This window comes from Palaemon carinicauda, chromosome 39 (genome assembly GCF_036898095.1).
Source record: "Palaemon carinicauda isolate YSFRI2023 chromosome 39, ASM3689809v2, whole genome shotgun sequence".
Taxonomy (NCBI): domain Eukaryota; kingdom Metazoa; phylum Arthropoda; class Malacostraca; order Decapoda; family Palaemonidae; genus Palaemon; species Palaemon carinicauda.
Genome location: NC_090763.1, coordinates 2,836,228 through 2,850,596, shown reverse-complemented (window position 1 = coordinate 2,850,596; position 14,369 = coordinate 2,836,228). Strand labels below are relative to the sequence as shown.

Genomic DNA, 14,369 nt, shown 5'->3' with positions numbered 1-14,369 from the left:
AATCAAACCTTTGTTTACTAGTCTTGGGTAGGGCCATAGCCTCTGTACCATGGTCTTCCACTGTCTTGGGTTAGAGATCTCTTGCTTGAGGGTGCACTCGGGCATGCTGTTCTATTTGGTTTCTCTTATTCTTGTTATTTTGAAGATTTTATCCTCATGTTAGTTTCAAGATTTTATAGTTTATATATGAAAGATTTATTTTAATATTATTGTTCTTAAACTTCTCGTAGTTTTTCCCTATTTCCTTTCTTCACTGGGCTATTTTCCCTGTTGGAGCTCTGGGCTTTTAGCATCCTGCTTTTCCAACTAGCATTGTAGTTTAGCAAGTAACTATAAAAACTAAAGGATTTTAATTTTTCACTGGATGTGGGTTTACTTCTAGCAAGAGACAAATGGTTTATGGTTCCTTTTACAAAGAAAGAAATTACTGAAAGTAAGACATTATCCATTATTCAAGATTCGGAAAGAAAAGTATTCGGGTTTTTGTCCAGGTTGTGAAATTATATAACCACATTTAAGCGCTTTTTTTCTTACTTGAGGTGCTATAGATTTAATCCTTTGCCAAATAGAGAAAAATCTTTGGCTTAAGGTAAAATAAAGTAAAATATTTTACCTTCTTTCCTGTTAGGGTAACATATTTGGCTTTATTTCAATGCAAATTGATAAGAATATTGATCATCCCTTTTAATATTAATATTAATATTACTTGATAAGCTACAACCCTAGATGGAAAAGCAGGATGCAATAAGCCCAAGGGTTCCAACAGGGAAAATAGCAAGTGAGGAAAGGAAACAAGGAAAAATGAAATATTTTGATAACAATAACAGTATCAAAATAGATATTTACTATATAAACTATAAAAACGTAAACAAAACTAGAGGAGAGAAATCAGATAGATTAGTGTGCCCGAATTCTAACCCAAGACAGTGGAAGACCATGGTACAGAGGCTATCCCACTACCCAAGACTAGAGAACTATGGTTTGATTTTGGAGTGTCCTACTAGAACGAAAGTGTAAGCTCTAGAATTTTGACGGATAAATAGAGTAAAGTTCATGGCATTTTTAATGGGTAAATAGAGTAAAATCTTTGGCCTTCTTTATTGGTAAATAAAGTAGGATCTTTGGCATTTCTAAATGGGTAAATAGAGTAAAATCCTTGACCTTTTCAATGGATAAATCGAGGGAGACCTTTGGCCTGATTTATGGATTAAGTAGCGTAAAATCTTTGGCAGTTTTATGGGTAAATAGAGTAAAGTCCTTGACCGTCTTTATGGGTAAATAAAGTAACATCTTTGGCCTTCCTTATGGGTAAAGAGCAAGATCTTTGGCCTTCTTTATGGGTAAATAAAGTAAGATCTTTGGCCTCCTTTATGGGTAAATAAAGTAAGATCTTTGGCCGCCTTTATGGATAAAGAGTAAAATTTTTGGCAGTTTTATGGGTAAATAAGAGTAAAATCTTTGGCCTTTAATTGGTAAATAGAGTAAAGTCCTTGGCCGCCTTTATGGGTAAAGAGCAAGATCTTTGGCCTTCTTTATTGGTGAATAAAGTAAGATCTTTGGCCTTCTTTTTGGGTGAAGAGCAAGGTCTTTGGCCTTCTTTATGGATAAATATATTAAAATCTTTGGCCTTTTAATGGGTAAATAGAGTAAAATCTTTGGCTTAATTGGTAAAGAGAGTAAAGTCCTTGGCCTTCTTTATGGTTAAAGAGCAAGATCTTTGGCCTTCTTTATGGGTAAAAAAGTAAGATCTTTGGCCTTCTTTATGGGTAAAAAAGTAAGATCTTTGGCCTTCTTTATGAGTAAAAAAAGTAAGATCTTTGGCCTTCTTTATGGGTGAAGAGCAAGATCTTTGGCCTTCTTTAGGGGGAAATAAAGTAAGATCTTTGGCCGCCTTTATGGGTGAAGAGCAAGATCTTTGGCATTCTTTATGGGTGAAGAGCAAGATCTTTGGCGTTCTTTATGGGTGAAGAGCAAGATCTTTGGCATTCTTTATGGGTGAAGAGCAAGATCTTTGGCATTCTTTATGGGTGAAGAGCAAGATCTTTGGCATTCTTTATGGGTGAAGAGCAAGATCTTTGGCATTCTTTATGGGTAAACAGCAATATCTTTGGCCTTCTTTATGGGTGAAGAGCAAGATTATGGCCTTCTTTATGGGTGAAGAGCAAGATCTTTGGCCTCCTTTATGGGTAAATAAAGTAAGATCTTTGGCCTTCTTTATGGGTGAAGAGCAAGATCTTTGGCATTCTTTATGGGTAAACAGCAATATCTTTGGCCTTCTTTATGGGTGAAGAGCAAGATTATGGCCTTCTTTATGGGTGAAGAGCAAGATTATGGCCTTCTTTATGGGTGAAGAGCAAGATTATGGCCTTCTTTATGGGTGAAGAGCAAGATCTTTGGCCTCCTTTATGGGTAAATAAAGTAAGATCTTTGGCCTTCTTTATGGGTGAAGAGCAAGATCTTTGGCCTTTTTTATGAGTAAAGAGCAAGATCTTTGGCCTTTTTTATGGGTAAAGAGCAAGATCTATGGCCTTCTTAATGGGTAAATAAAATAAGTTTTTTGGCCTTCTTTATGGGTAAAGAACAAGATCTTTGGACTTCTTTATGGGTGAATAAAGTAAGATTTTTTTGCCCTCCTTAGGGGTAAAGAGCAAGATCTTAGGCGTTCTTTATAGGTAAATGAGGTAAGATCTGTGGCCTTCTTTCCGGTAAAAAGCATGATCTTTGGCCTTCTTTATGGGTGAAGAGTAAAATTTTTGGCCATTTCTATGGGTAAAGAGAGATCTTGGCCCTTTTTTATGGGTAAATAAAGTAGTCTTTGTTCTTTATGTATGAATAAAGTAAATTCCTAGGCCTTCTTTCCGGGTATATAGAGTGAATCAACAATTTTTTCCAGGTAAATCGATTAATTCAATGGTTTTCTTTCCAGGTCAATAAAGTAAATTAATTAATCTTTCCAGGTAAAAGAGTAAATCCATTTACTTAATTTTCCGGTAATTAAATAATTTTTTTATTTCCAGGTGAATAGATTAGTTATTGATTTTCTTTCCCGACAAATAAATAAGTAAAGTCTTAGGCTGTTAGCTTTCGTCTGAATCGTATTCCAGGTAGAGTAAAAGGTTTTTGGATAGCATTCCAGGTATAAAGTTTAAGGCTTTTTGTTCTTTCCAGATAAGTATATCAGTCTTTAAATCTCATTCCAAGCAAAAAAAGTAATACTTTGACTATTCATTGATTATAAATTGTGTGGTAAAGCCTTTATCCATCTTTCAGATTGGGGCTGAGGAGCACAGCGGAGTAGTACTAAGTATGCGTCTGACTCGACGTTCCGCTTACATCATCGTATCCGTGATCCTGCCGTCCTTCCTCATGCTAGGCATCAGCACGGCCTCGCTCTGGATGACTGTGCAGGCCAACAACTCCACTCGCCTCATCGTCAACTGCTGCGTGTGTGGAGGCTTCCTTATTCTATGGCTCATCGCCAGTTTCAACAGCCCGACGACTGGTCGCGTGAAAGCCCTGGACGTCTGGCTCTGCTTCTGCACGATGCACTCCATCCTTCTACTGTTCCTGCAAGTTTTCGTAGATATATTCTTCCCCGCGGAGCCGACGCCGTTGTTCTCACGGGCGTTGTCCCGCGCCCCTTCGAGGATGAGGGAGGTCAAGCCTATAGAGTCCGGCAGCATTTATGACAATCTCATGCGAGTGCCGGACAACGAAGAAACTTGGACGGCGTCTTACTGGATCCTCTTTATAGCCAGGGTGGTTTCGCCCGCCTTAGTCATTCTGTTCAACGCTGCGTTCTGGCCCTTCGTAGTGTACTTCAGTAGAAACCCTTTGCCTTGATGGGCGTTTTTTAAAGATATAAAAAAATATTAATTAGAAATAGGCTATTATAAGCTCTCTCTAAGCATTAAGTTGTTCAATAAAACAAAGGTTAGTTTTATAAAATCCAGGATGAAGCCTTTTTAATGTGCCCTATTCAAATTGGCTAATTTATTCAATGAGAATTCCTATTCCACAGAAATTCTTAACACAGATATTTTGGTAAATATTTAATTCCGTAAAGATTAAAAGATAAGATAAAGTGAACCATGAAATTAATTTCTCAAACGCAGCACTTAGTATAAAATACACAAGAATAATCTTTCTAAATAATAAAAAAAGAAAAAACCGACATAAAAACATCATGAGGGCTGATATTTCATCTCTCTCGATTATGCATATTAAATGCTATAAAATGTTATGCTAAACTGTTTGTGAAATGTTTATTTTATGTTTACACAATTTTATAGGTAATTGTTAATTTCTTTGTATATTCACATAATGTTACAGGTAACTGAAGAACTGGATAATCAACTACTATGGAAGTTTGTGTAAATGCATGATATACACATAAGTGTTATTAAAAACAATACGGTTAGGATGTCGACATCATAATAGATAAATAAAATGGACTTAGTACAAAAGAAATCCTTATTGTATTTTGCGAAACCATTCTACATGGTGTAAAGATAAAAATACTTAATACTGAGCAATAAGAAAAATAAATCCCATATAGCATATATAAATATGCTGTCCCAATTCCCGAAAACGCTAAACAGTTCTTGGGCGCATTGGCGTTTTTATTGCGCTAGTATAAGGAAGTACCAGCTTCAGGCAGCCGTACTTGGCCTGGCGATGCAGAGCTTCTTCCATACCAATTTACATCCTTCATTAAATAATTCATCGTGGGGACCAAGCATATAATTGCAATGTCTTGTCGGAAATGCACTACCCTGCCACTAATCCCGAAACTTTTAACTTTTTGCTTGCTCCTCTTGCACCAATAGTGATCCTATGATACGACATATCGCCATTCGGAGTCTCGTTGAAGACTTCAGATACCTTCGAATATCCGCATCATGAGCCATATATTTGCATCCCTTTGCTTCTTCAGCGTCTTTCTGTATTTCATTGCTTTGCCTCTTCCGGAGAACTCCCACTTCATTTCCCAAGTCACACACACATCTACTACAGAGGTATTTCCGTTCCCTGCATCATAAATTCCGGCTTTATGAAGGAATGACCTGTTCTTATTACAGGCTCTATCTCGATGCTTGTAACCAGGCGGCGAGCTTTTCGAGGATCTCGTTAAGGCACCTGACGCTGTGGGGCTGAAGCGAAGGACATCTCTGAAGTAGATGACAGATGTCTATAGTACTCTCGCCACAGTGTCTGCATGTCAGTCGCTCAAGTTGTTCATTTGAAATTCCTCCAGTGGTTGTACTTACTCAGCACAGTGCTGTCTGTGCGTCCAGTCAGAGCAGGTCGAGAAGGAGATGTCCTTGGGCCACTTATTTAGGATTAAGGAGACTGTTGGCTCCAAGGTCTCCATAGAAAGCTTCACTACCTTTGCCATCCCAACTGGATTCTCATGTCTCCTTGTGTTTCAATGCGAATTTCTGTTTTACCTGGCAGAGAGCTTTGCCATCTATCGCATCAATTACATGTTTTTGTTCGAGAGACTTCACACCATTGTCCCAGAGGTCATGGGCTCTCAAAGCTGGGTTTCTGTGTTGGTATAGGTAAACCCATTCTTCGGGTCAATCTTGACCCTCAAGATACTCTGTGCCAACGGGTCTCTCAAAGATGAAGGATGTGCATTTCCTGGTTTGACCTGTAGACTTTCCTTTAGGAATCTCCCCATTTTGTACAAAAGGTCCCTCATTCCCAGCTTTGAGCCAGATAAGACCACAATGTCTTCAGCAAAAGCTAGGATTGATATCTTAGTTACACATGGGAGTACCTATCCACAATTGGCCCCAATGCCAGCCCCAAACCCGTCCATAATGATATTGGAAAGGACGAGGAAGAGAAGGCATCCCTGTTTAATTCTGCGGTGCATGATGATTAGTTCTTACCTGTTGCCATTCACTTCTGTTTGGGTCGTTGTGTTGGAATACAAATTCTCAATTATCTTTACGAAATGGTCCGGTCTGCTTTCTTGCTTCAAAGGCCCTGATAACAAACTCATGAGAGAATGTATCGAAGGCCTTTAATACATCGACAAAAGTTATGCATAAATAGTTTTTTGTTTTTATGACAGGCCATCTAATAGAACTGTTTTCTCCACATCTCTCTACCTGTGTAAAGCATTTTTGTGAGTTGGAGATGTACACTAACTCAACCACTCTATCAGCAAGTATCATGCAGTAGAGCCTTAAGATGTCAGCCGATAGTAAGGGGACGCTAGTTCTTCACGTCTTTTAAGGGCTCCTTCTTTGGTAATATGGGTGTCCTACTCCTCTTAGTCCATTCAGGAACCAAGCCAAAGTATATCTACAAGTTATATATTCTCATCAGCACATCCACACACAGACATTTAAGAGCTCTCATGCCCATATCCGGGTAGAATGGTCCAGGCGCAGTTTTCATTGCATTCTTTATAGATTTTAGATCATCCTATTTTTGAGATGGGCTCTATGACTTCACCCATTTCAGTCTATAGGGGAGTTGCTGACTCCCTATCGGCTAGTCACTGGGAACCACATCCTACAAGGTACTCCTTTTGGAAGTTAAGCAGTGGCAGTGGTTCCCCCATAGGTGCGTCGCCACCCAAAACATCATTTGCAACTTCTTTCGGATTCCTAGCAAAAGTACGTTATATTGTAGCGTACTCTTTCTTTCTCCTTATCCGCGGTTGCAGCCATTCTAAATTTCTTACTCCATTTTTGTTTGTCCGATTGGTTCTATGACAACCCAAGGCAGTCTCCTTGAACAAGCTGGGTCATCTTCTCAAAGTCCCGTCCGACATATCCGGGATTCTATCATGTATGCTGTCTGGTGTTAGTACTGTAGTCTAGTTCTTATGAAATCATTGATATCCATAAGTAATAATATATGTTGGTTGTTTCTTAACTAGTTAAATCTATATGAAACCTATAGATTCGCCACCTTGGATATTCATCTAAAGGTTCATTTGATCCACTTTCTCTGGGGTTCCCTGAATTGAAGAGATTTGGAGGTGAGACTATACTTCCCTCTATTCTCATATCATTTAAGTGTTGGCTTCAGGTTGTTGGCAGATCTTGGGTTGGTGTTCCCCCGGCAGTCATATCTCGGAGATTTGCGGCAGCAGCAGCAGCCGCTGAGGAGGGCACGTCTGATCCACCTCTTTCTCATCCATAGGCTCGTTTCTTGGTGCCAGGAGGGGGCTCAGATATCTCGGCGTCTGGAATTTTTTTTTCATTCTTTCTTTAGTGATAGAAAATTCTTGCCAAGATCTCCAAAGTCATGTTGTTAATGGCGGTCATAGCTAAGGTATCATGAACATTGCCATACATATTGTATGTGCGTACATCAACTTGTGTAAATCTAATGGAGGTTTATATTAAAATATCGTTCAAAAGTTCATAAGTCACGATGAGTATACAGTAGTCGCCGCAGAGATTCCGGGTGAAATAAGCCCCCCCCCCCCATGATGACGTCATAGCCGATGAATTCTGTAAATTCATTTTTGCTGATTATGATATATTAAATATCATTCTATAGTTTATATATTGTTGATCTTTTTGAGCGTAGTTTCCGATTTTAATATTTCATATTATACATTACTTAAATATATTTCATTTGCTATTTCCTTCTCTCTTCCTCACTAGACTTCTTTCCTGTTAGAGCCTTTGTGCTTGTAACAATGCTTTTCCTACCAGTCTTGTTGGTTGGCTCCTCGAAACTAGTATCATTTGAATCTGAAATTTGCTCTAGATTTTATAAGTGTTTGTATATCCGTTTTATAGTGGAGAAGTTTATTTGATAAACCAAGAAATTATATCGCTCATTAGATTGCTGATTTGCCTCGCAGGCTAAGCCCAGCTCTGGGTTATATTGCCCAAAATTATGAATCGATCCAACCGGGTATTGCTCATTTAGGTAAGCCATGAAAATTTCTTGAGACATAGATATTAAGTTCCTCTTTTGTAAATGTTTTTTCGATAAAAAATGGAGAGATATTCATATTTACACAAATGCAAATGCAAAAGTATTTTGCAAACAAGAAATCACTTAGAGCATTTAGCTAAATGTTTATATGTTTGTAGGTTGGATAAATGTGTATTTTATATGAAGAATATTTGGTAAATATGCGGCACTTTTGCGTTTTAAATATATTTGTAGAATATTTAAACTTAGTGCATTTATTGTTAAGAAAATAGTCATGCTAATATTGTAAAGGAATAAGAATGTATAATGTAGTATAGTTAGAAAATAGACTGTTCTGTTTAGAATTGTAAATATTTCTATTGTATTGTCTTTAAAGGTTTGTTTTCTAAGTGCTTATAGTTATCGATGTACATCTTGGCTTTTTAGGTAGCCTAGAATATATTTTTAAAGGTTTCATAAAAATATCCAATTTGTTAATGTTTACATGCAGTAAAGAAGAAGATTGTTGAGGACTGAACATTTTCTAAGTAACTGTAGATTGATTACCTAATATTTTTATTAAGTTAGTGGCATTTCTTCTACTTGTCCATAGGGTTAGTCTTGAAAATGTAATATAACCCGAATTATGCATGTAAAGAAAAGTTCAAAATGACAAGGTTTAGGTGGATATAAAAATTTATATATACGGAATCCATGTGAGTGTGCACTCTTACCAACAATCTATGTTGGTGTGCACTCTCACCAACAATCTATGTGAGTGTGCACATATACCAACAATTTATGTAGGTGTGCACTCTTACCAACAATCTATGTAGGTGTGCACTCTTACCAACAATCTGTGGGTGTGCATTGTTACCAACAATCTGTGGGTGTGCAATCTTACCAACAATCTATGTAGGTGTGCATTCTTACCAACAATTTTATGTGGGTGTGCATTCTTACCAACAATTTTATGTGGGTGTGTATCCTTACCAACAATATATGTAGATGTGCACTCTTGCCAACAATCTATGTGGGTGTGCATTGTTACCAACAATCTATGTAGGTGTGCACTCTTACTAACAATCTATGTGGGTGTGCATTCTTACCAACAATATATGTAGGTGTGCACTCTTACCAACAATCTGTGGGTGTGCATTGTTACCAACAATATATGTAGGTGTGCATTCTTACCAACAATTTATGTGGGTGTGCATTGTTACCAACAATAAATGTAGGTGTGCACTCTTACCAATCTATTTAAGAGCAAACTCTTCACCAAATCAATGTTTTCCTTCCACTAGAAGGGTTGGAAGACCCAGGCCTACATGGCTGAGGACTATGAAGCGTGAAGTTGATGAGGATGAATGGAGAGGTATTGATTTATTAGCCCAAGATGGAGACGACCGGTGAAATCTAACTGGGGCCCTTTGTGTCAATAGGTGTAGATGATGATTATGATGACGATGAACTTAAATTTTAGAGATGCTCTGGTGAATTGGTATAGTTTTAAGTATTGTTGAAATTCCTGAATTTTTTAATTGAGAAATTCATGTTTTTTTTTTCCCTTTTTGAATAACACACAACTATCACAAACATCGTAATTCAGCTGGCTTTGGCGTGACCAGGGAATTTAGAAAATTACACTTTATCCCTTTGTCAGGGCAGTGTTGCCAGATATGGGGATTTGTCCCTAGATTCTGGGACTTTGGGTGTCTGATGGGGATATTCTGTACAAATTTCTATGAAGAAGCAAAGATGAGTAAATCTTTATATTGTTGCAAATAGTTTGCTTGCACTTATATGAAGTATAGTGAATGATTTCTATATTACTAAAGCCTACAGGATCAGAAGAAAATATATTTGTGGAGACCGAGATTTTTTGGTTATTTTGGGGACTTTTTATCATGAGTTTTGGGGATTTTTAGACTATCCCATCTGTCAATACAGTGTCAGGGTATATTTTCAACCGCCACATCGACCCATTTGTCACGGGTGGTTTCAACTTTCTACATGACCCCTTTGTCAAAGTGCATTTTCAACCTTCTAATTGACCATTTTGTTATTGGTGGTTTCAACTTTATACTTTACTCCTTTGTTACGAATTTCTTCAAAATTTCAACCCTCTTCCTTTGCCACGGGTGTTTTAAACTTCCGGCTCGACCCCTTTTATCATAACATGGTTTAAATTTCCTGCACCAAAAGGTTTAAATTTCCTGCACCAAATCCTTTTACAAGGGATGTTTTGAACTCCGAAACAATGTTCAAAAAGGCTAGTAGGAAACCTATACAGAAATGGGTACAATGAATTTGTAAGATGTAGATTTGTGTATATAAAATGTGTATGTTATTAGTTGACTAATGTCTTGAAGTAAAATACTCACTTTATTCTCTGAAAATTTTTTAAATCTCTAGTTAAGTCTGATGTTATATACCAGTGGAATTTCAACATCTAAAAATGTCTAGAATAAATAAGAATTGTGCCAATGTTTTCCTAAAATAATATATATAGCGTTAGGATGAACTTTCATGATAAATAATCAAGGAACTTATTGATTACTTTATCTTTTTTTTTATTATAAAGATTCATCAGATTTATTCATACGAGTGTTTACTTGTGTTCTTGATATTTCTGTAAACAACCGCGTGTAGATGTACCACATTAGGGTAGTGCTTTTAGTGTACTTCAAGCGGTGTATTGTATGTACTGTAGGTATTAGAAAAAGTTTTTGAAGAGCCATTTGATACCTAATACATTATCCCTTTTGTTTCTACTTTCGTCTGTCTTTCTATCCAACCTCCTTGAATGTGATACCTTAGGTCCCATTACTGAACTTAGCAGATACGTGTAATTTGATATAACATATTTACAAATTAATCGTCCATTAATCTAGAATAAGTTTTGTATTTGTGAGCGTTATATATAAGCACGAAAATCAGCAATATTTTGTTGTAGTAGTTAGTGATTGTAGGATCTTGCAGACATCAAAAGAATTTAAGAAGACCATTGATTACATTGTTAAATGTACCGACATATTGTCTTGAACTCTGGATGTTGCATTGAAAAAGAATAAATGTTTATTAATTTCTGAACTGGTTTTATTTTATTTGATGTGATATGGATACTAGATAATATAAAATACGTGCAAGATGTATCATTAAATATTCGGCTCAAGATAACTGAAAGCTTATTAAGCATACCGTCAAGAAATGGAAAAAAAAATATTTGCTGTTATTCTATATATATATATATATATATATATATATATATTATATATATATATATATATATATATAATTATGTGTGTATATATGTATGTGTGTATATATATATGTATATATATATATGTGTATATATATATGCATATTGTGTGTGTATATATGTATATATATATATTATCTTATTTTACATATATATATATATCATATATAATTATATATATTATATATATACATATATGATATATATTATATATATACATATATGTTATATATAATATATATAATATATATATAGTTATATATATATAATGTATATATATGTATGTATATATATACATATATATATACATATGTATGTATATATATATATATATATATATATATATATATATATATATATATACATATATATATTATATACATATATATATATTATATACATATATATATATTATATACATATATATATATTATATACATATATATATATTATATACATATATATATATTATATACATATATATATTATATATATATTATATATATATACATACATATATCATATATACATTATACACATTAAATCATATACACACATACGTATAGTTAACAACCTTTGAGATTATCTAAACTCCCACTTCCTTCATAGTCCGATAAAGAAAAGAAAGGGGGTATATCTTAAAAAATATATGGACAACTCTATATTTAACACTTAATTTATATTACCCACAATTGTTTAAGGATCACACGACCTTACAGAGACATTTTAGAACACCCGCCATGCTACTCTCTTGGTTCAGGTAATGGTGATGATAAAAACAAAAAAAAAAACCGTCGAGAGTTTAGTCATTTACCAACTATCAAAACCACCATCTAGCTAGCCAAACCGGGTATAGAGAATAAGGTTTTTTGAAGCTCTTAACAGACCAAGTATCAGTCTTTAGATCTCATAGCAGGCAAAGAGAGTAATATTTTGACTTTCATTTATTAAAATGTGTGTGGTAAAGCCTTTATCAGTCTTTCGTCGTACTATTACATCATAAATTCAGATAAAATAAAGACCAGTAAGAAAGATAATTGAGGATCACTTGAAGAACCCTTATGGCAAATGCTTGAGTAACAACATTGAAAAAAATCTGTAGTAAATCAGTAAATATGGGATAGAAGTTGAAGAGATAAGAAGTCGGGGGAAAAAGACTGAAAAAAGGAAACCAAAAAAAGAATTATGGAAAAAAATAGAAGAAACTATTGAAGAAAAGAGGAAAGTGATGAAAATTTTAAGATTTATAGAAGTAAATGGCCCACAGCCTTATATCAGAGAAATGGATCTTGATAAGACATCCCTTGTAATGAAGACAAGATTAAATAAGCCCAATTTAAAAGCAAATTTCAAGGGGAAAATATGCAGGTAATTTGTGTGACCTGTGCCAAGATGAAGATAATACTGAACACTTATTATCATGCCCAAAATTAGGACAGTTAATGAAACTAGACATTGGCATAGGTACGTTGCGAAATCCAATCATGGATCGGGTTGCATTTATAAGTACAGCAATGCACATGAAAGAAGATTTTAAAAAGTCCCAACTGACTACAATAGGTTGCCAAGACTGATGATAGCAAGGTGTTTTCGTGTTTCCATATCTGATTTCAAGATAGAATGGGATAAAAGTTGGGATTGAGAATTTAATTATTAATCTATGTGAGGCACAGGTAAGATAAGCTTAATTACAATAATAAAAATAAGATAGAAGCTTTGCACCTATCTATAAAAAGATAGAGTCCCCGCAAACTTATTTTGCGGAGTGAGCAATTAGGAACCACGAGCCATGCGTGATCTGGTGTGACGGTCTGAACGATCCCCTGGTCTCAGAATTCTCCTTGACATTATATAATGGTTCTTTAACGCCATTAGCTCGCTTCGCTCGCATGAAAATAAAACATCAAGCTCGTATGTACTGGCAAGCGGTAATGTTGAGCTGCACACGCTAACATTACAGGAAAATAAAAAATCAGCCTCGTATGCACTGGCAAACGGTAATGTTCGCGCATGCGCAGATTATCAAGGAGAATTCTGAGACTGGGGGATCGTTCAGACCGTCACACCGGCCGTCGTTCCTCACGTTAGGCATCAGCACGTCTTCGCTCTGGATGACTGCGCAGGCCGACAGCAGCAGCTCCACAGGTTACAGTTTGCTAGTCAACCCCTGTTAAGTAGCCTTGCAACTTGTATTGATACATTCCCAGCAGCTTTTTTACAACACCGTTTCCACTACATTTACCTCTTCCATAGCCTCCATCCCATGTTACCCTCCAATGCCAACACCCTTAGAAAATATGTATATTTTCAATGCATGAGTATAGTGGGTAATATATCTAATCCCATGCATATCCTCTCATACTAATTTTCGTTCATTTAATTAAACAAATTTATTTAAGCTTAATTGTTCAACTGCGTGGTTAATCCTGTTACTTCGGCAGTGAATAGCTTCCCACGCCCAGCTACAGCATGATCTCTAATTCCAGTATTTGATCAATCTTAAAACTATAAAAACAAACTTTATAAAGGCTACGAGAGTTTTAGTCTGGATCCTAACTGACCGGCTAGTGATGTCAGCCAAGGGTTGACTCGTTTTAACTGGTAGGCCTTTTGGCATTTCTTGCTTTGGCCCTGTTTGCCATTACCATGAAAGAATGTATTTTAGATAGTCTAGCAGTAAGAGAGAATTTATAATAACGCAATCATTAGTTTCGAACTGAAATGATCATTGAGTGGCAAATTATTGGCATTTAACCAGGACAATGTAACCCATTGCCTGTCGGATAAAAAAAAAATTACTCTTGATTGAAGAGTATTTTCACTAAAATAATCAATCTGAAAGGTCCATTTCTGCGCCAGGTCATGAATATATCAACGACTGTTTAGAAGGTGAGGTGAACCAAATACCTATTTAGAATTTGAATTTTGAATCTACGAGAGAGAGAGAGAGAGAGAGAGAGAGAGAGAGAGAGAGAGAGAGAGAGAGAGAGAGAGAGAGAGAGAGAGAGAGAGAGAGAAGGATCCGATTTCCTCCCTCCATGTAAGTCGACTTACCTGACGAGGGAGGCAGTAGGCCCCTTCATATTTCTTTGAATGGCCGCCGATTAATAGTTATTTAAAATTAAATAACTACTTGATCGTGAACCATTTACCCAGAACAATATATAATATATATATATATATATATATATATATATATATATATATATAT

General features: G+C 35.8%; 1 protein-coding gene across 1 annotated transcript in view; it reads left to right on the top strand.

Annotated features, from left to right (window-relative positions):
• LOC137630961 (uncharacterized) overlaps positions 1-3,858 on the top strand; it is a 198,328-nt gene extending 194,470 nt beyond the window's left edge. Inside the window, exon 5 of the mRNA XM_068362488.1 lies at positions 3,271-3,858. Coding sequence (XP_068218589.1) covers positions 3,271-3,843 — 573 coding nt within the window. The 3' untranslated portion in view covers positions 3,844-3,858. The remainder of the gene's footprint in view (positions 1-3,270) is intronic.
• The last annotated feature ends 10,511 nt before the right edge of the window (positions 3,859-14,369 follow it).